The 22,653-nt window shown below is 41.4% G+C and overlaps 2 protein-coding genes across 2 annotated transcripts; both read left to right on the top strand.

Moving 5' to 3' along the window:
* Nucleotides 1–1,890: 1,890 nt before the first annotated feature.
* Nucleotides 1,891–20,733, top strand: LOC116413059 (guanine nucleotide-binding protein subunit beta-5). Its single transcript, XM_052899768.1, has 6 exons — nt 1,891–2,254; nt 3,023–3,159; nt 11,302–11,420; nt 11,752–12,193; nt 12,286–12,516; nt 14,550–20,733. The coding sequence occupies exons 1-6, from the start codon at nt 2,134–2,136 to the stop codon at nt 14,559–14,561; spliced, it is 1,062 nt and encodes a 353-aa protein (XP_052755728.1). The 5' UTR covers nt 1,891–2,133; the 3' UTR covers nt 14,562–20,733.
* On the top strand, nt 3,167–6,103 carry LOC128201792 (uncharacterized). The gene has a single exon (XM_052899770.1). It carries the CDS (start codon nt 3,998–4,000, stop codon nt 5,036–5,038), a length of 1,041 nt encoding a protein of 346 aa, XP_052755730.1. The 5' UTR covers nt 3,167–3,997; the 3' UTR covers nt 5,039–6,103.
* Nucleotides 20,734–22,653: the final 1,920 nt, after the last annotated feature.

Genomic DNA, 22,653 nt, shown 5'->3' with positions numbered 1-22,653 from the left:
AGTTAATTTTAAAACACGTATATTATTACATAAATTGTGTAAGAACATAATAAAACTGTTTATATTTGGATCTCATGAAAGTTCCTTGTTAGAATAAATTAAATTGGATTAGAACTTATTAGTAGTAGATTATGGTATAATATTTTAATTTGACTGATAGTTGATATAAGAGGTTTCTTGATTATGTATGACAGGTTCAGTTTGAAGGAAAATTCTATTTTTTACATTTTGTTTAGATTTTTTTTTTGAAAAAAAGAATACACATTTTCTATGTAAAATTAATACTGTCTTATTCGTTTTAAAATTTTGGTCACTCGAGTTTTATATTCCGAGTGACTCGAATCAATAAAAATCACTCGAGTTTTATCTTCACTCGAGTGGCATTTGAGTGAGTAACTTATCAGTACCGAGTAACTCGAGTGAAAAAAAATCACTCGAGTCCCATCACTACAAAGCCTATTTCAGAGATTACAGAGACTGAGGCTTATTCTGAGGTACCATTTCTTTTTACCCAAAGATAAAGTGTAAACCTATCCCTAAAATTAAAATTTCAATTTGATATGTTAGTGGCATAATTTATCCACCTAACTCTGTCTAAATAATTATATCAAACACGCTTGCAATAAAGTTGTCATCGCAATATGAAATTCATTTAAATTTATGGTAGGATGATTCGAACATTTATAAAATTTCATTGTCCTTTTACATTTGAAATGAAGACTTATTATAATTAATATGTCATTTATTAATTTACTATTTTTTTTTTATTTCGTGTTATAGGAATAATCGTAGAATTACATAAGAAACCATTTCAACAACGCTCATTGCTAAGCAATGGAACTTGCATGCACGAACCGATGAAAACGTCACAATACAAAGGTTTCCTTGTTTTTAACTACAATATCTACAGTAATTTTTAATAGAATTAAGTCATAATTATTATAACTGATAACAGATTATAGAGATCCATAAAATAATAATATCGCGAATACATCAAATAAAAATATTTAGTTAAGAGCACAGATATATCATTATGTTTGTGGTTAAGAGATATATTTAGAGAAACTCATACAATTTCCCCCTCCTTCATTAATAATATATTAGGGGGGAAGAAAGCTCGTATTATAAATTATAGTAAAATAATAAGAAATGTGTGCAAAATGACGAAGAAGTAACGTAAGTATGTTATACTTAGTATATAGAATAATGGTAGTCTAATATCTTCTAATATCAATTTGTCCTCAATAGGAAAGGCAAAGGAATTAATTCATACAGTTTAGTCTTTATGGTACCTATCATTATTATAATATGTTTATGGTACCTACCTAACGGCAATACGGTAGGGGATTGTTCGTGATGGGATCTAATAGACCCATTACTAGCAATACACCCTATCAGGTCAACCTCCACGCGGTTCCCACTGGAAACCATCGTGGTTAATTCAGTGGAATTCGTCACGATGGGCTAAATGACTAGAGGGCCTACCATGAAAGATTTTCCAAAATTTCCGGGACGAACGAAATAGAAATTTCATTTTAAAAATACATAATATATGCCGTTTAAAATTTTAAAGATATTAAAATATCATTCCTCTGGATTATTAGGATAGGATTTATGATGAATGAAACGTTAAGCTCCATTTACTGGGTCGATTTAGGTACGAACAAAAACACGAAATTAAACACGAAAATTGGGAATTTCATTTAATGGTAGGATCCCTGATTTAATCGTCACCTATAATCCCTTGCCTGGTGCCCGCTAGCGTATACTGATAGCGCAAGCAGGATTACCATTTCATTATTATCCATTAAAAAAAAAGTTTCTCTAATGAGTTTTATGATGGTCTGACATTTATTTGTAACGACTGATTTTTTAAGACTGACGTTAACTTGTCAATCTTCAATCGTATCGTACTGTTATCGATTCAATATCTATGAGTTTTGCTTTTGTGGTTTTTTGCTTTAAAAGAAAATACAATAAATCCTTTCATTTATATTCTTGTTGGGGTATATAGCCTATTAAAACTCAAATGTTGCATTAATGATAGGACGCTCCTGTAGATGCTCTTATTTAATGACAATGCGGTGGTAAAGGGTGTAAGTTATTAGTGGTGTGAAGCTGGTTTGTGGCAGGATGGCGGCTGACACAGCGGTTGCTGCAAGCCCTGAGGAGACGCTAGAGTCGCTGTTGCGAGAAGCTGAAGCACTTAAACAGAAATTGGAGGAGGAACGACAGAAGCTCAATGATGTCACTCGTGAGTACTCACCTGCATTAATTATAATCGTTTGCCTTATATAGTAAATTAATTAGCAAATTGTATGGAGTATTTTAAATGATCTGAAATAAAAAAAAAAATTGCATTATTATAATGAAGTCAATTGTGAAACAGGAGAGTTGCTTATTGTGACTGTAAACTTTTTGTAATTGGAAAGTAACACTATTATCAATGAAATGTAATATATATAATAATTATCTACCTCGTTTATATTAAAACAAAATTATATTTTTTTAAATTTACTTATCTTTAAAGTCAAATATACAGGAAGTTAAATATTGAATATAAATTTTAGTTCATATTTGTCATAATTGTGTCTACTAGGTACTTATCTATTTTTATAACAACTATGGTATACATTGTGGTATCTAAATAATAAAAAAATCTAATATTAATATATAGTTATATTATTTAAGAATATTTAAAAAAATAATATTAATGCACTTGAAGTTGTAAAAATAATTATCAAACAATGAAATTAATATAATTGTATAAGAAGATAATTGTATAATAGAAGAAGAGATGCTAAATACTGTAACATAGTGATTATTTACTTTTTGTGGTATATATATATATATATATATATATATATATATATATATATATATATATATATATGGTATATATACCTTTCCAAAAAAAGTAGTAAATAAAAAATAATAAATAAAAGTTCTTCCTGATTGCAGTGCGAGACTGCAGGTATGAGTGGCATGCTTGTTGTTGATGATGTTACTTTGTGTACATTAGTGTCATGTGTGGCGGAGCGGCTGGAGGCAATCAACTTCCCCAACCTGAAGCTGAGACGCGTGCTTAAAGGCCACCAGGCCAAGGTGCTCTGTTCTGACTGGTCGCCTGACAAGCGGCACATTGTTTCCTCTTCACAGGTGAGTATGTTATATTAAATATATGTTGTAAGTGTGTTACGTAGATGGGTACATCACTCACAAGTGCTAGAGATAGTCCAACTGCGGGTACAGAATGCTTATGTTAGTGCATGCCGTAATCCGGTTATGTTTAATGTTCCGCCAGTAAGAACTAACCTACTTCAGCACGCTCAAGGGAGCATATTATTAATTATTTAATAATATAATATTATTTATACCGTACTGTGCAAGTTAAGGAACTCACACAGTATAATAATTGTTGGAAACTCCAACAAAAATTAATACTAGCATAAAAACTTTTTATTATATTTTTTTAATTTCAAATAAAGAATAAATAAAATTGTCATAAAAATGGAGAATAAAAAATTGTATTTCTAATTATCTTTGGCTATTTTATATATTAAATCCATGTATATATATTGAGTACAATACAAATTTGGTCCATTTCGAGCATCATAAGGCAAGAAACAGTGAATCACAAAAAATCTCAGTTCAATATACGTGGATACAAGAAGCGCCATTGTTTCAAGAATACAACATATATGAAATCTATTCTCCTCCGTGCGTTCGACAGGCGACTGCAATTTTGTTGAAGTTTACAAGTAAATATTATATATTTCTCCGAGTGGTAATTACAATTTCTTTAGTTGTCAAATAAGAGATTTATATAGACGACGGCAAGCGATTATCTCAGTTGACCTGCGAGAAAAATATACATCGAACAGCGGCAAATTCATTCATGACACGAGGTGGAAACCACGATTATTATATTCAATAAATACATTTGAACATTTTCCATTATATCTACATATTTTAATTTTGTGGCAATCGTCGTGCAATGGCCACTGATAGTGAAACTTCACTACACGCCTCGCGAGGCTATGTTAAAGGGGCGATTACTCGTCTTCACAGTTTTGTTAGCAACGAGTCTGAATTAGAAGAAAGTACCTTACAGGCCCTTACAACGCGTAAAGAAAGACTGCTCACAGCCTTCTATGAATATGAAGGATTTAATATGCGGATTCTTTCAATGCGAGCAGATGATGACGAGGACGTAGCAGCTGTTGAAGATAAATATCTATATACTCTTACCGTTCTTAATGAAGTGATTAGCCGTAAGACTTCTAGTGTAGAGGACTCTAAAGGTCATGTTAGTACTATTGCACGATCAAAAACTAAGTTGCCCGCGATTCAAATGTCCATATTTTCTGGTAATTATGTTGAATATGTAGCGTTTCAATTATTGTTTACTTCACTGATTCATAATGACTTAACATTAGATAATGTTCAGAAGTTGTATTATCTTAGGTCTTATTTAAAAAACGAACCATATGATCTTATTAAGAACTTACCATTAACAGCCAGTAGCTATGATCAAGCTAGACAATTAATGGAGGAAAGATATAACAATAGATATCGTATTGTAAATGAACATATCGGTCAATTACTAGACTTACCTGCGTTTGTCAAATCAACCCCTGAAAACATTCGAAATTTTGTAGCGAGTCTTAAGCAGACTTTGGCTGCTCTGCAAAATTTAGATGTGAAGGTTGAAACTTGGGATCCAATAATTGTTTGTATTCTTAATCGTAAGTTAGATACATACACGGCTCGGTCGTATCAAATGGAAAGAGATACTGCCGAGGAACACAGCGTTAAGTACTTCATCGAGTATCTTGAGAGGAGGGCACTTGCATTGGAGAACGCTGCGCCGTCAACTGCGATGCCATCTACAAAAGCCAAGGGTTTATCAATCAACGTAGCGTCTGCTGGTGAGAAGGCGGTGACGTGTCATTACTGTAAGTCCAACAATCATAAATTATTTTCCCGTGTTCTGTGGAACGCTATAAATTCTGTAAAGATAATAAATTATGTCTGATTTGTTTGAATAAGCACAATGGAAAATGCAAATTTCATTTCAAATGCGATCAGTGCAAAAAGGCACACAATTCACTAGTTCATCATGACGAATGTGACGAAGGTCCTGATTCCTTATTATCCAAGGGCCACGATTCTAAGGTTTTGCTTCCCACAGTACAAGTGAAATTATTCACAAAGGATAAAAAGACGATAATAGTGAAGGCGATTTTAGATACAGGTTCACAAGCCTCCCTCGCTACGAGCAAGTTAATCCAGCAATTGGATTTAACTCCAACACCCAACAATACAAATATAATAGGTGTAGGCAATGTTCAGAATAATACAAGATATTGTATTCCATTAAACATACATTCTGTGAATTCTTCTTTTAATATGACTGTCAATTTTTATGTGGTCGAAAAAATTACCTGCAAGCATCCACAAACAAAACTTGATATTCGGCAATTGAAGTTACCTCCCAATATAGTGTTGGCAGATGATCAATTTGATGTTCCATCTGAAATAAATCTCTTAATGGGTGCTGACATATTTTTCCATGTGATAATGCCCAATGTGCCTGAGCGACCGCGGTCTCGAAATCTGCACCGGCCGCTACCTAGTCAAGATGACATTACGCCCTGCATTATCAATACACGCTTTGGACATATTATTGGTGGTTCAATGCTTGAATATCAGCAAGCTTCAAAACAAGTAACATCGCTATTATGTATTAAATGCGATCCTAAAATCAATGATAATATCAAATTATTTTGGGAAGCTGAGAGTGTACCACAAACCTTTTCTGAGAATCAAAGTGAACAAGAGTTAGCTGAAACTATCTTTCAGAATTCTTTAGAATTGATTGATAATAGATTCGAGGTGAATTTACCTCTTAAAGTCGAGGATAATGAAATTCATAATTACTTGGGCAATTCTTTTGTTTTAGCTTGGCATCGATTTTTAAGTTTGGAAAGGCGTTTACAAAAGAATATTAATCTATTGTCAGAGTATAACAAATTTATTCATGAATATGTAGAGCTAGGTTATGGCGATTTTATTAACTTTGATTTCTATGATTTTGACAAAGATGCTGTATATTTTTTACGAGTAAAACTACTCGTACAAGAGTCGTTTTTGATGCCTCAATGAAGACGAATAAAAAGGTTTCATTAAACGATTTATTACTGAATGGACCTTCAGTCCAGAAAGAGCTTTTTGATGTAATTTTATTGTTCCGAATTGGTAAATATACGTTTTCCACGGATATAAGGCGTATGTTTAGGAATATTCTAGTGAATCCCAAACACAGCTCTTTAAAATATTCTTTGGCGAAATAATCCTGATGAGGCAATAAAATGTATACGTTTAAATACTGTTACGTACGGTATGAAAAGTTCAAGTTATTTATCAACTCGTTGTTTACTTACTAAACTATTTGGTCAAGAATTTCCTATAGCTTCATTTATATTGCGAAACTATACTTATGTCGATGATATCCTCTATTCGTCATCAGATCTTACTGAAATAAAAGAAGCTAAACAACAACTGCAATCTTTGCTACAAAAAGGAAGTTTTGAAACACATAAATGGTCAGCTAATGATCCAGAAATTTTTCTGATGTTCCAATTAGTAAACAATATTTTGACGAGCTAGAGTTACAAAGGGATAATTATAGCATGAAAGTATTAGGTTTAAATCTAGATGTAAAGAATGATTGGTTTAATATCACATGCCCACAAACTATTGATATAAAATCGGTAACAAAAAAGTCAATTTTAAGCTGTATTGCTAAGTTTTATGATCCACTTGGATTTGTGTGTCCAATTATAGTAAAGGCAAAGATTATTATGCAGAAACTGTGGGCTGAAGGTATTAGTTGGGATGCTTCTCCCTCCGATCATGTTAAAGAAGAATGGTTGTTTTTTATTGACGGTCTCAAGGCAATGGAACCTATTCATATTAATAGAAATATACCAATTCCATTAGGTTCTAAGGCTGTGCAATTGAACGGCTTTGCTGATGCCTCAAGTAAAATAGACTACGGATGCTGTGTATATCTTAGAACGGTAGACTCTGATTGTAATGTGCGCATGTTTCTTTTATGTGCGAAGTCCAGAATTAATTCGTTTACGAAACCAATAACGATACCACGATTAGAGTTAAATGCGGCCTTATTGCTATCAAGTCTAGTATGAAGGACATATGAAACGTTACAGCTCAAACTTTCAATTGATAATATTTATCTCTTTACCGATTCTAAGATTGTTTTAGGTTGGTTGAATACTGATATTTTTAATTTACAAGCATATGTGGCTAACCGAGTAAAAGTGATTACAGAAAAAACTGTACAATTTCAATGGAATTATGTTAATACAAAGAAAAATCCAGCCGATTTAATAAGTAGAGGTATAGATCCAAAAGAATTACCATCCTGCTCTCTATGGTGGGACGGACCAGAGTTTATAAAAGACAATAGGTACAATTTTACAAACAAGGCTTCCTTACCTATTGACTTACCTGAATTGAAGAATTCTGGTGCAGCTGTAGATTCCTCTAAGGTAGTATCCGTCTCAACACAAATAAAGAGTGATATCTATCAGCTTATAGATAAGTACTCGGATATAAATAAAGTGGTCAGAGTGTTAGCCTACATATTAAGATTTTGTCATAATCTTAAAAATAAAAATGATCAGATCAAATGTAATTATTTAACTACGAAGGAATTGCAACAGTCATTGCAAAACATTATTAAACAAGAACAAAGTATCCATTTTAGCAAGGAAATAAAATCGTTGACTGAAAGCAAAGATGTAGAGGGTATTTTAAAACCTCTTTTTTTTCCTGGATAAGCACGGTCTAATAAGGGTAGGTGGAAGGCTTCATAATGCTGAAATATCTTATAATCAAAAACATCCTATTGTTTTACCGAAGCAATCGAGAATAACCGAACTTATAATTCAGAATGAACATATTAGAGATTATTTCATGCAGGTCCGAAGTTGCTCCTTTCGAGTCTTAATCAAAGGTACTGGCTGATTAATGGCATGCGACAAGTTAAGATAATAACTGTTTGCTTTAAATTGAAGGCAGAGGCAGATAGAGGGTGTCTTAAATTCAAGGCCTATTTTAACTATGAGTTCTGATATAACGGATTTTAGTTATTTAACTCCCGGTCATTTCTTGACTGGCAATGCTATTGTAGCTTATCCTGAAAATGATGTATCAGATTTACCTATTAACAGACTAAGTTTTTGGAAACAATGTGAACATTTAAAACAATGTTTTTGGAAAATATGGCATAAGTACTATTTAAATGCTTTGCAGTTTAGATCCAAATGGCAAAAAAGTTATCCTAATGTAACAGTAGGAATGTTGGTGATACTCAAGGACCCAAACAATCCTCCTTTGCACTGGCCTATGGCTAGAATAAGTAAGATTTTTCCAGGTAGAGATGGGGAGGTTAGAGCTTTCGAAGTTGTAACACCTAATGGTAAAACTTATAAACGTTCCTTATCTGGTATATGTATTCTTCCTATAAATGATGCCTAAATTTAATTATTATTTGCTCATTTTAAACTACTTTCTTTTTCTTTTAATTTATAATGATAAAGGGAAGTAAGAATATGTTATTTGCAATTGTTTAGTTATTTATACAATTTGTTATTATTATACTTATTGTAATGTAATCACATATTGGATTTACTATACATCACTATACATATTGGATTTACTAATATAACCATCAACTGTAATATTTTTATGGTTTTGTTATGTTTATGCAAGTTGTATTAGTATGAAGTAAAGACATTTTCTGTTATATGTTATATGATGTGCAGCACATGTTACTGTTCTGGTAATTGATCCACTAATAAACCGCTGGTGTGGCGAGCATGTTGGAAACTCCAACAAAAATTAATACTAGCATAAAAACTTTTTATTATATTTTTTAATTTCAAATAAAGAATAAATAAAATTGTCATAAAAATGGAGAATAAAAAATTGATTTCTAATTATCTTTGGCTATTTTATATATTAAATCCATGTATATATATTGAGTACAATACAGTAATAATAATATACTTTATATGGCTATTAAATAATATTATAAACATCATTGATATTTTTGGTAGTAGCCTGCTGAAAATATTAGAAGTGGCTCACAAATATCTAGTCCGGTTAAATATACATATTTATTGTAACTTTGTATGTTAGCACACTAGATTTATAACATTGATTTCGCTTTTGCTGTTATAATGTTATAATTATTTTTAATGAATAAATACAAAAAATAATTGTGTGTGTGCGTGCGTGCGTGCGTGCGTGCGTGCGTGCGTGCGTGCGTGCGTGCGTGCGTGCGTGCGTGCGTGCGTGCGTGCGTGCGTGCGTGCGTGCGTGCGTGCGTGCGTGCGTGTGTGTGTGTGTGTGTGTAAGTGATGTGGTACAGTAAACGTTGTCTCCATGAGATATATATATATATATATACATTTTTTTTTAAAAAAGGAATCATTAAGAACTAAAATGATTAAATATAGATAAATAATAGTATGAATGTTACATGATAATGTTGGCTGAAAGTTAATCTTGCTAATTCAATGAAAATGTAATGTAATTTGTGCAAAAACTGTGAACAAATAGCCAGTTCTTGTAACTTTTGTTTGTATACCAAAAATACATTCTCTAAACAACTATCAACTATAACAGATCCACCACCATGCTTGACAATCGAGATTACACACTGTGGCATCGTCTTTTCTTCAGCAAAATGTCGAACAAAAATTCTTCTATTTGCCCTGACTATTTCAACTTTAGATTTGTCACTCCATAGCACTTAAAATCTTCTTCAGTCCAGTTTCGATGGGCTAGAACACATTGCAACAGTTTTTGCTTATTTTGCCGTTTTAGAAGTGGTTTCCGAACAGCAACGCGAACTAAACCACTTGGCGTCTCGCAATCGTCATTGCACTGTAGACACAGGTTTTTCCCGAGATTTGTTTACTTCAACACGAATTTCTGGGTGTATGTGTCTATTTCGTTTGCTGGTTATCACAATAAATTTGTTTTCACTAGAAGTCGTAGCTCTTGGGCTCCTGATGATGAACACAAGACTTCGATATTTTAAGTTGAGATGCAATCTCACGTTCAGATTTGTCTTCATTATGGAGAACAACGATAGCAGATCGCGTTTCAATACTAATTTCGCGAACTTTTCCCATTTTAACTAACTGCGGATATTCGTAGATAACCCTGAAAATACCGACTTTAAATAAGCATTGGAAATATTTTAAGAATTTAGAACAATTGCATTGAAAGTTGACGTAAAATAAAAAAAAAGTGTCAGTTGCGACAATGCAGAGGACCTACCATGAAATGTTTTCCTAAATTTCGGAGCTGAACGAAACACAAATTTGATGTTAAAATTACATAATACTTACCCGTTAAAAACAGTAAAAATATTAAAATATTATTCCTTTAAACTTTTATGGTAGGATTTATGACAAACAAAATGTTAAGCTCCATTTACTGGGCCGATTTAGGTATGAACAAAAACACGAAATTGAGTCCGAAACTTCGGAATTTCTTTTCATGGTAGGCCCCCTGTAATAGAATTTTTATAATGGATTATCGGATTAGCTCTTCCTCGGCTCACATTGGAAAGTTTGGGAACAATGTTTGTTTATTGCCCTTTTTTGCCTTATATACAAAAGACCACCAGAGGGAGACTTTGTACAAAAGTCGATTGCTTGGATACTTCTGTCCCATTCGTGTTTCAACCGTAAAGCAATTGTGTTTGCATGACTGTGTTTCGGTTTGAAGGGCGGGATATGGCGTGAATTTACTGGGTATAGAGGAAAAACACTTGAGTCCTCAGGAATGGCAACGTATGGGGGGTATCATGGGCGAAACAGTATACTCTGTTATGTCCATAATACTGCTCATGTCTATCGGCGACGGTTACCACTTTCCATCAGGTGGGCCGTCAGCTTGTTTGCCATTCTAAGTTGTATAAAAAAAGAATAAGCTTTTAGGGAATCTTTATAAATAAAATATGAAGGTATGCATATTCCTTTTTTTTCACCAATGTTTTGGAAATATGTACTAATAATAAAAATTTTTACTAGTGGTCTCAAACTTTGTATTTGACCGGCAGTGTATTTGACGACATGCAGCAATATTAAATATTGGCCGTGTTGAATATACGAGTTAATATTAAACGCGGCTAATGTTTTTTTATTCATCTTTTAATCATATCCGTTTTGACGATGTTGATATGTTGTTGCACAGGATGGCAAAGTGATCGTCTGGGATGGCTTCACTGCCACCAAGGAGCATACCATTGCGATGCCTAGCACTTGGGTCATGGCATGTGCATATGCACCCTCTGGGAACATGGTCGCTGCGGGGTAAGCAGTACATGCATTCTGTTTTCGACCGATTTAAAAAAGAAGGAGGTTCCCAATTTAGTTGTATTTTTTTTTATGTTTGTTACCTCATAACTCCATGAGTTCTACATACGTTTGGAAAATTCTTACGAATAGGCTACAGATTGGACATAGAGATTTAATCAAAATTCTTTCAATAGTTTAATTTTTAGATCAAAATAGCTGGTTTTTCACAATCGAAGTTGTTTTTTCTTTGTGGGACACAGTCTTTAATTATTTGTTGTCTCAAATATTTGATATAATGATAATGTAGTAAATGCGAGAGCGAGTTACGTGGGTGCCGTGTGCGCAGGGGCCTGGACAACAAGGTGACGGTGTTCCCGCTGGGTGAGGAGGAGCCGGCGTCGCGGAAGCGGACGGTGGCGACGCACACGTCGTACATGTCGTGCTGCCTGTTTCCCAACACGGACCGCCAGATCCTCACGGGCAGCGGCGACGGCACCTGCGCGCTCTGGGACGTGGAGTCGGGCCAGCTGCTGCAGAGCTTCCAGGCTCACGCGGCCGACGTGATGGCGCTCGACCTGGCGCCCTCCGACATGGGCGACACCTTCGTGTCCGGCGGCTGCGACCGCGCCGTGCTCGTCTGGGACATGCGCACGGGCCAGGCCGTGCAGGCCTTCGACACTCACCACTCCGACGTCAACAGCGTCAAGTACCACCCCTCGGGCGACTCGCTCGCGTCCGGCTCCGACGACTCCTGCTGCCGCCTCTTCGACCTGCGCGCCGACCGCGAGGTCAGTATCGCCGGCCTGCATTTTCTGCTGCATGCTTATTTTTACATTGAATGGGAATCGTGAGTGAATCGGTCGCTCTTGTCGGTCGGCAGGTGGCGCGGTACACGAAGGAGAGCATAATCTTCGGCGTGAACTCGGTGGAATGGTCAGTGAGCGGGCGGCTGCTGTTCGCGGGCTACAGCGACTACACGGCGTGCGCGTGGGACGCGCTGCGTGCGGCGCGCGTGTGCGTGCTGTGCGGCCACGAGCACCGCGTCACGCGCGTGCAGCTCGCGCCCGACGGCACCGCGCTCGCCACCGCCTCCTGGGACGCCACGCTGCGGGTACAGCGCCCACACCCTCCCCACCCGCCCCACCCGCCCCGCCCGGCCCCTGCACGAGCACCGCGTCACGCGCGTGCAGCTCGCGCCCGACGGCACCGCGCTCGCCACCGCCTCCTGGGACGCCACGCTGCGGGTACAGCGCCCACACCCTCCCCACCCGCCCCACCCGCCCCACCCGCCCCGCCCGGCCCCTGCACGAGCACCGCGTCACGCGCGTGCAGCTCGCGCCCGACGGCACCGCGCTCGCCACCGCCTCCTGGGACGCCACGCTGCGGGTACAGCGCCCACACCCTCCCCACCCGCCCCACCCGCCCCACCCGCCCCGCCCGGCCCCTGCACGAGCACCGCGTCACGCGCGTGCAGCTCGCGCCCGACGGCACCGCGCTCGCCACCGCCTCCTGGGACGCCACGCTGCGGGTACAGCGCCCACACCCTCCCCACCCGCCCCACCCGCCCCACCCGCCCCGCCCGGCCCCTGCACGAGCACCGCGTCACGCGCGTGCAGCTCGCGCCCGACGGCACCGCGCTCGCCACCGCCTCCTGGGACGCCACGCTGCGGGTACAGCGCCCACACCCTCCCCACCCGCCCCACCCGCCCCACCCGCCCCGCCCGGCCCCTGCACGAGCACCGCGTCACGCGCGTGCAGCTCGCGCCCGACGGCACCGCGCTCGCCACCGCCTCCTGGGACGCCACGCTGCGGGTACAGCGCCCACACCCTCCCCACCCGCCCCACCCGCCCCACCCGCCCCGCCCGGCCCCTGCACGAGCACCGCGTCACGCGCGTGCAGCTCGCGCCCGACGGCACCGCGCTCGCCACCGCCTCCTGGGACGCCACGCTGCGGGTACAGCGCCCACACCCTCCCCACCCGCCCCACCCGCCCCACCCGCCCCGCCCGGCCCCTGCACGAGCACCGCGTCACGCGCGTGCAGCTCGCGCCCGACGGCACCGCGCTCGCCACCGCCTCCTGGGACGCCACGCTGCGGGTACAGCGCCCACACCCTCCCCACCCGCCCCACCCGCCCCACCCGCCCCGCCCGGCCCCTGCACGAGCACCGCGTCACGCGCGTGCAGCTCGCGCCCGACGGCACCGCGCTCGCCACCGCCTCCTGGGACGCCACGCTGCGGGTACAGCGCCCACACCCTCCCCACCCGCCCCACCCGCCCCGCCCGGCCCCTGCACGAGCACCGCGTCACGCGCGTGCAGCTCGCGCCCGACGGCACCGCGCTCGCCACCGCCTCCTGGGACGCCACGCTGCGGGTACAGCGCCCACACCCTCCCCACCCGCCCCACCCGCCCCACCCGCCCCGCCCGGCCCCTGCACGAGCACCGCGTCACGCGCGTGCAGCTCGCGCCCGACGGCACCGCGCTCGCCACCGCCTCCTGGGACGCCACGCTGCGGGTACAGCGCCCACACCCTCCCCACCCGCCCCACCCGCCCCACCCGCCCCACCCGCCCCGCCCGCCCCGCCCGGCCCCTGCACGAGCACCGCGTCACGCGCGTGCAGCTCGCGCCCGACGGCACCGCGCTCGCCACCGCCTCCTGGGACGCCACGCTGCGGGTACAGCGCCCACACCCTCCCCACCCGCCCCACCCGCCCCACCCGCCCCGCCCGGCCCCTGCACGAGCACCGCGTCACGCGCGTGCAGCTCGCGCCCGACGGCACCGCGCTCGCCACCGCCTCCTGGGACGCCACGCTGCGGGTACAGCGCCCACACCCTCCCCACCCGCCCCACCCGCCCCACCCGCCCCACCCGCCCCGCCCGCCCCGCCCGGCCCCTGCACGAGCACCGCGTCACGCGCGTGCAGCTCGCGCCCGACGGCACCGCGCTCGCCACCGCCTCCTGGGACGCCACGCTGCGGGTACAGCGCCCACACCCTCCCCACCCGCCCCACCCGCCCCACCCGCCCCGCCCGGCCCCTGCACGAGCACCGCGTCACGCGCGTGCAGCTCATACATTTGCACTTTTATTATAAAAAGTATATATACATTATACTGATAAAGATATTTATCAATAATATTATTTCACAGATCTGGGCGTAATATGGAAGTGGAACTGCCGCTCGCCGCCCCTCACATTCCAGCATCACCAACTGTAGTGGAGCGCAGTATGCCCGCCGCCACGTGTTGTCCCCCCGCGACCACATGCGGCCCCCACGTCCACGTGCGGTTCTTGTGAAGCCACGCGCGGTCCCCTGCGGTCCAAATGCTCGCTGAGCTGCCGCTGTACGACGTGAAGCTAGCCACTGCACCCCATTCCTGCACCAAGCCAACTCGTAGTGATGGAATTCAAATCGAACGTTCAGTTTAAATAGACGCGTGTAGTGTGTTATAGACAATACACTTGTCTATATGATCGTACATTTTGTTACGCGTTTTTGTTATTACTATATTGTTACGCCTATTAACGGATATTCTGTCCCCGATCTTCCGTGTGTCGGCCACGCGCACTCTACATGTATTGTTCGCCTAATGTGACGCGTTGTATGTTAGAATATGTGGACGTCGATGGATCCGTGCACGAATCACAAGTTTTTGCAAAAATAAACGGAACATTCTTGTCATGTCTCTGATCATAGAATATAAAAATGCTTCGATATACTCCCAGGAAGATCCGCTTAATATGGCGCTAGTCTTACAGTAATATTAGATGTTATGCCAAATTAATTGTTGTTTAGTTGCGTTTGTTCCTGGACTCGATGATAAGCAAAATTATCAATTCTAAATTTTTTATTTATTATTATTATTATTTACTATAGAGTAGAGGTCCAGTGGCAATCGCCTAGATGCGGTAACGTGGTCATCGATACTGTGGCTCGAGGGCGTCCTCGCTTGCGACGCCCCCTGGCGGCCGCAGTTCAAGCGGAGTGCAAGTGTAGTGCGGTTCGCGGCTGCAGAGCGGAATGGATGGTTCTGGACTAACAGTGCTGCACTGTAATTCGATTTATAAATAAATCTTACGATTCATAAACAACATATAGGTGTCGCCTATAGTATAGCATATTTAACTGTCTGTCTCTCGATGTACATAAGTTGTAATTTAAAGAGCTTCTTGGGATCTTCACAGGCCTCACTGAGCGACCTCACCGTTCCGAGGATTTCAAACGAGGGGGTCACAGCTTCACATTCCAGGATTACGTGAACGGCCGTTTCTCCGGGGTATTCGTTTCTTGTGTTGTTTTGTGGTTGTTGTTGTTCATAGTTAGAGGTTAAAATGGACGTGGTGTAGTTTGCGCTGTTGTCCAGCCAAATCATTTAATAGTGGCAGTTGATTATCAAAATTTTCTCTGACCAGTTTAAGAAATTTATGTTGGTCAGTCCCTAGGCTGTTGTTTGGGTAACTCCATATTAACGGAGAATCGATCCGTCTATGGTCTGAGCATGATATTCTTTGGATACACCCTAGTCACAAATAGATTCCGAAATACCAACAGATGTAAGAGTTAAATCTATAATAGTTTGTGATCGAGCCTTTATAAAGGTACCCGTATGAATTGGACTGCGTCCCCTTCACTTGTCATACTTTCAACTATGAGTTTTTCGTTCCTTAACGTCTACTTAGGTCTGGAATTATTGACGAACTCTGAAAAGACCTGTTCTGTGGTTCCTAAAGCATCCAGCTGGATGCGAATTTCCTCTTTGACTGATCCTGCCTGTTCAAAGAATCCTGCCAGATTTTGCGTTGCAGTCATTCCCGGTTGTAGTATGAGTCTTATATTTGGTGCGACATTATTTTGAGTGCTTTGTGCCATCAATACATCTCCACACACTCCGAGGCATGGAATCCCCTCAAATATCTTGTGTGTGTCCATATCGATCTGGGTAGCTAGATATCTTTCTATGCCTTGAGCTACCGTGACTGGCAGATTGTGGTCTGCTAGATATACCATTTTGCCGGTTTTATCTTTGACATGACCAACCGCTTTCAAATATAGATAGAGTGACTGCGGGACGGACAATTCCTGCTCATTCATCGCTTAGCAGTATTATATTTGAAATTTTTATGTAAGAAAGCCTATTACAGGATAGACGAATTCATAGATGACAACATATCAAGTAAATAATTAGTTTATTAGCATACAACGTTATATTTTTTTTTTCTCATTGCTTTCTTGATTTAATTGATTAATTTTAGAAATATGAAAGCGTAGCGGTTTTTTGTATTAATTGCCGCATGCATTCTTATGTAAAATGTGAATACTATAACTATCAGATGGCAATTGTGAGTAGCTTTGACGTGGTCTAGTGTTTTGAGTAGTCATGCTCACTAAAATGTCCAGACTTGTGGCGGCGTGGTGGGCCGGGTCATTGGGCTCCCTAAAATATGGTCGAGCGCAGTGATGGCTGGCTCATCCGTCATACTCGTGAACGGGTGCTGCTTGTAGGGACTGGTCTGCTCTAATCACTATGACTGATTTCCTCTTATTAATTGTTTAACCAGTTGGTTATGTATTCAATTTTTTTTTCTTTTTGAGTATTTAATTGAATTAGTGCTAATTGGTGGTTTGTATTCACACAATTAAACTTAAAAATGTAAAATAATAATAAAATTATTTAAAAGAGCATCACGCAAGTTTCTTGCTCGTTCTTCTTGTGATGAGACAGCTTTCCGAACGAGCGGTAAATTAAAAAAAAATGTAATGACTTTTCAAAAGTGCTTCAATGTAAGTTTATTTGAATAAATGATTTCTATTCTATTCTAATGTGATCAGCGAGGCTTATACTCGTTTTGACTTTACATCTAATAATTTCGACCACGAAAATGAGGTTGAGTAATACATTAACATCTTTTTTGACAGAGATTTGTTAATGTTTTTGTCATCTGTGCTTAGTGCGGAGTACAATACCTCCTCAGTCACATTTCCCAAACGTGCGAGCGTTGGGGTGTGTTCGAGGTTGACTTGTAACTCTGACCGAGACGTCAACTCCAAATACGGAATTAGCCCACATTGGGATGTTCTTCTGTGGAGTCGGCGTATTAGCCGCTTCGAGTTTAGTGTGCGGTGGAACCTTTTTTTCTATTAGGCTTGACGACATTCTTTGGTTTGGGCGCCGGAGTCTTTTTTTCGACTTTGTCGGGATTAAAGTTCCCTGTTTTGTTTCTGTAACCAGGAGCGATCCTCTTTATTTCTTCGCTCGTGTATGGTTTTGGTGGTTGTCGCATTTTCAGATTAGCCTTTTTAGCGTTCAGCGTAGATTAATCTGGGATGTACATAAGTTGTCGGCAGACCGTTTATAGCAGTGGTCGTACGAGGAGCCGTGCCCGCGTCGGACCGACTGATACGGTTTATGTAGAAACCTCCGGATGTCCGATATTAACCGATATCGTTTATATGAAGAGTTTGTGGAATATTACAAAAGTGTATATTTGTAAAGTGATCAACAAACCCATTATACGAGTCGCGGTTGGCGTCTGCTGCGCACCGTAATAAGTTATTGTAGCGTTATTAGCACTTCGTTTTGTGGAACAATACGACGTGGCGAGCGCGCGGCCGCCGCCACCAGCCGCCACCAGCCGTCACCAGCCGCCACTAGCCGCCACCTCGCAGCGGTTCATTTTGAATGCTGATATGACACGTGCCAGTCACATCGGCGCGTGGCATCGAGTTGGGAATGACGTTGTTGAAAACGAAACGCTTTGAGTATTAAGATAGGGCTATTATCCGGCCGCTTAAATTGTGTGGTCTCTAGTTTAAACTAGCGAGGCCTGTCCATATTCTATAAAGCATTTCTAGAGATAGGTTTTAATAAGCCGACAATAATGGACTACTAATCTCGTCTATTTATATTTGTCGGCCGCACCCAAAATTGTATACTTATAATTTATTCGGGTGCATGTAAAATATTACTAAGTGAAAATTAGTGGAGCAGTAAAAGAACGTAGCTATGTATACGTGTTTGCCACGTTCGTGGTTTAAAAAAAAGCTAGAGAAGACATTTGCACATTGAATATAAAAACTAGAACTAGAAACCAGTAGTTGAAAATGCTCAAACATAGGAGAAGGACCTTACATCCAACACAACTATGCGGCTCAGTTTATAATCTATGACATCCTTGGACTAGTCCATATCCTTTGGTCACCATATTTGTGCTCCTTCGGCGAGAATGGGCTCTCACCATTTCCTATTGTTTAAAGAGTTGCTGTCTTTGCATGTTATAAAATAGATTGCACGGTGCTCTATGGCACTCTTCATTGTCATCTGTTCCGCTCGTGGTGGATGTCGGCAATAACTCTCGAACTAGCTTTATTGAGAATATGGATGGGCCTTATTTATCTAAAATAAGAAATTCCAAAGACTTAGTTTTGAGTATTTTTAGTGCTGTGTCTATTTGCGTGGTAACCACAGGGAGCACACACAACAGAGGCACAACGATCTAATGTTTCTTTGTATCTATTTAATCTGTTTTCTTACAAGATCTGATTCTTCTACACGACTGAGGTGCCAAACAAGCATACGGCCCACCTGATGGTGATTGCTTACCATCATTACCATAGCCTATGAACATCTGCAATATCAAGGGACGCACGCGTTGCTGACCCTGAAGCAAGCTCTTTACTCCCCTTTTTGAAGAATCTCATGGTGTAAAAGCCTCTACAGGGAGCTCATTACATAACCTACATGAATTATCTGTCTATTGATCTAGCTACATAGAGATTATTAAAAGAAGTATACGAGGTCTGTCCGGAAAGTTCGTATAAAAGTGTTCTGGAATGCGAGAAAGAGGAGTGGGGAGGCCAGGTAAGCGCAGGACCCCTTCCCTTATGTCCCTAACAATGCTTCAGTTCTGGTCTGACCGCCGTGCGGTGCGAACTGGCTTGTCACGCCATCTGTGAAGTTACCTCTTAACGAAACCCCGTCGGCATGGAGCCCGCTTCCGTTAAAGAGCAGCGCGTCGTAATCAAGTTTCTCTCGAAACTCGGCAAGAATGGCCGTGAAATTTTTGCCGATCTCAGAACAGTTTATGGGGATGATGCTGTGAAGGAACCAACCGTCCACAAGTGGCTAAAAAGATTCAGAGAGGGCCGAGAAAGAGTTCGATGTTCGGGGGATTGTCCATCAAGAATTCGTCCCTCCAGGCCAGACAGTTGATGGAAAATTCTACGTCGATGTGCTCAGACGCCTCAAAGCTCGTGTGGCACGAGTTCGTCCAGAATTGGCGCGAGAGGGGCGTTGGATTCTTCACCACGACAATGCCCCTGCCCACACCTCTCTTGTTGTCCGTGAGTTTTTGAGTAAAAATTCCATTACGGTGACCGAACACCCCCTATTCGCCGGATTTGGCCCCGTGTGACTTCTTCTTGTTCCCAAAAACCAGCCCGCCTGCGATATATGTAACCATATACTCTGGTGTAGCACTAGTGAGGGATGATAGGTGAAAATTAAATGGCAGGTTAGTTAGCCTATCGTGATGAAAACAGTCTTCCAGGAGGACCACGTGGAGACCGATCTACCAGGATATATTGTTAGCAATTGGACTAGTAGTTCACAATACTGGGGGAAAGGGATTGTTAGTAATGGAGACGAGAATCCCATTGCTAGCAATATATATACCCAACCAGGTCGACCTCCTCGCGGTTCTCTCTGTTAACTATCATAGTTAATTCCTGATGAATTCATCATGATGTGCTAACTGGCCTGTTTTCATTCTCATCTATCACCCTTCACTGGTGCTCCGCCAGCGTATCCCATTAGCGCAGGCGGGTTACCATTCCATTTTCACCTATAAAAAAAGTCCACATTACTAATAATCCCTTCCCCCAATGAATATAAATCAGTTGGCTCATCATGACGAATTCGACAATTAATCGCTAGTGTTTCTAGGGGGAACCACGCGCAAGTCAACCTGATAGGGTACATTGCTAGCAATGGGGCCGTTAGACTCCATTACTGACAATGCCTATAAGTTAAATTTTGATTTTATTCATTCGACATTGACTACGGCTACTTAGTGTCGTGTGTGCCGTGTGTGCTCCCTCACTCCGCGCCTGTTCCCGTCAGAGTAATTATAGTTTGTGTTACGTTGCAGCGAACAGTTCACATCTTCATGTAAATAATATTGAAGCACGTCGAAGAATGATCTTATGTTTATTTATAAATAGATATTTAATGATTCCAAAGTACGGACGTCGCGGACGAGCGGCGGCCGCTCGTCCGCGTCGGTTAGCTCAGTGTTATAGCCACGTTCTATTAATTAATAAACTTGAATGTTGAATATTGTTTTTCATTTGATCTTGCCCTTCCTTTAGTGCCTGTGCCTCCACACACGGATTCCAACTGTTGTCTATAGACACGACAGCAACATGGACATTATAGAATAACCTGTTTACAATTTTTATACAGGGTTTAAGGGACACGTTAGCAAATACTTCAGATAATATACTATACTAGTACAAAAACTAAAACGGTGAATTCAGATTCAAACTATTATTCTAAAATGGATATCAGTGGAAATTCTTTCCGAAAATTTCAATGGTTTTTCCTGTTATTTTTTTCATTCAAAACCATGATGTAATCTATGACGTCTAATAAATTGCACGGCGTCAAAACTAAGATGGCTGTGGTGCATTTTCGGTGGGAAAATAATCTGCCATTTACAAAACAGCTGATTCGCATCAATCATTTGAATTAGCTGTTTTCGTTTTGGCCAACCTGTTCCTCCCGCCCTGTATCGTAGTATGCTGTGTGGTCCTGGCATAGAACGCGCCACCCGTTTATTGTGAATGTTGTTAGAGGCAACTAGGGGAGCATAATGGTCGAGAGATGGCCAGCAGTATACTCGAGTAAACTATGCACATAACAACAGTACAGAACTTCGATAGGTTTGACACTGTTGAAATTGGCAAAAGACCGTGATAGATAACAAAACCGAGCATTCTTGATACTTTATTGTTCGCAGTGTTATATTGATAACAATGGGACTGGTAGCCTGCATTAGTAACAATCCTCCGATGAATATGGGTCAGTTGGCCCATCATGACGAATTCGACAATAATTAATCACGAGGGTTTCCAGGGAGGAACCACGTTGAGGTTGACCTGACAGGGTATATAGCTAGAAATAGGAATTAACGTCTACATCCCCCCCCCCCTCAATGCAAAACTGGCGAAACCCACTAATAGGGTAATATTCAGCAGTGGACAGTTAACGGCTGACATGGTGTCGATGATGTTTATAGTAATAAAAAAAAAATATAATTTAATAATAACTTCATTTATTCCATATATTACTTTGTAACAATTGTACACAATAGAATCATCACAATCTGTGGTCAAATAACAAAAAAAAAAACTATCAGCACATAGATATGAACATTGAACCTGGCAGTCCCTGGAGCTGGTGTCTGGCCTCTGTGCTGTTCTCACTACGCCATCACTAAGCAATAAGTATGTTACGTACTAAGTATTCATATTTTCTATCCGTTTCGATTACGATACGACACACCTACGGTGTCGATAGCTACGTTATTACATATATTTCAGTAGGCACATAGTTTTTATATAAATTTCCATGGTGTGGTTCCAGTTGATAGTGTTTAGGTGTCTGATACGTCGAGACGATACCCATGCACTGTATAATTTAGCTACACATGTGCTCGACTTAAAATGAATCTCACCTTCACGTGTACCGCGTGTACCGCAGTACATTATACGAGTATTAAGTCTATGGTATGTATCGCCGAGTTGTATATTACATATACTCGGACAATCGATGGCTATGATTCCATAACAGAATAGCAAAAATGGAAACTTCATTGATGCGTACCTGTATGTACATGTCGTAAGCAGATTATTATTAGATTAACATGGAATTTTACAGGAAGTTATAGAATGGAGAATACTTGTACAGAGGAAAACGTTTGGACCCTACCAAACCTAGCGACGGGTTTTATTTCATTGGATAAAAATATCCGGTTATGTATATGGACAAATGCATGTAAAATATGATTAAGAAAATAAAAAATAAATGCAGTTCATATATACACCGATTAAGAAAAGGTCACTTGTGGTCCGAGTACGCGTTGATGTAAAGCTGTCGAGAGCAAATTATATAGAAAATATTACTCGACTGTTAGAGGGAAAAATATTGTGAATTCACGTGTGGATTTAAATTGTGCAACGATCTTATATTTACT

The sequence above is a fragment of the Galleria mellonella genome, unplaced genomic scaffold (genome assembly GCF_026898425.1).
Source record: "Galleria mellonella isolate WM207_F2 unplaced genomic scaffold, CSIRO_AGI_GalMel_v1 utg63, whole genome shotgun sequence".
NCBI lineage: Eukaryota > Metazoa > Arthropoda > Insecta > Lepidoptera > Pyralidae > Galleria > Galleria mellonella.
Note: the sequence above shows the minus strand (reverse complement) of the source record. Positions and strands in the feature narration are given on the sequence as shown.

Excerpts from the sequence above, each read along its gene's own strand:
- LOC128201792 (XM_052899770.1), top strand. The coding sequence starts at position 3,998 with ATGGCCACTGATAGTGAAACTTCACTACACGCCTCGCGAGGCTATGTT.
- LOC116413059 (XM_052899768.1), top strand. The coding sequence starts at position 2,134 with ATGGCGGCTGACACAGCGGTTGCTGCAAGCCCTGAGGAGACGCTAGAG. Across the intron at positions 2,255-3,022 it reads GAAGCTCAATGATGTCACTC|TGTCATGTGTGGCGGAGCGG; the intron begins GTGAGTACTCAC and ends TGTGTACATTAG. Across the intron at positions 11,421-11,751 it reads GGGAACATGGTCGCTGCGGG|GGGCCTGGACAACAAGGTGA; the intron begins GTAAGCAGTACA and ends CCGTGTGCGCAG.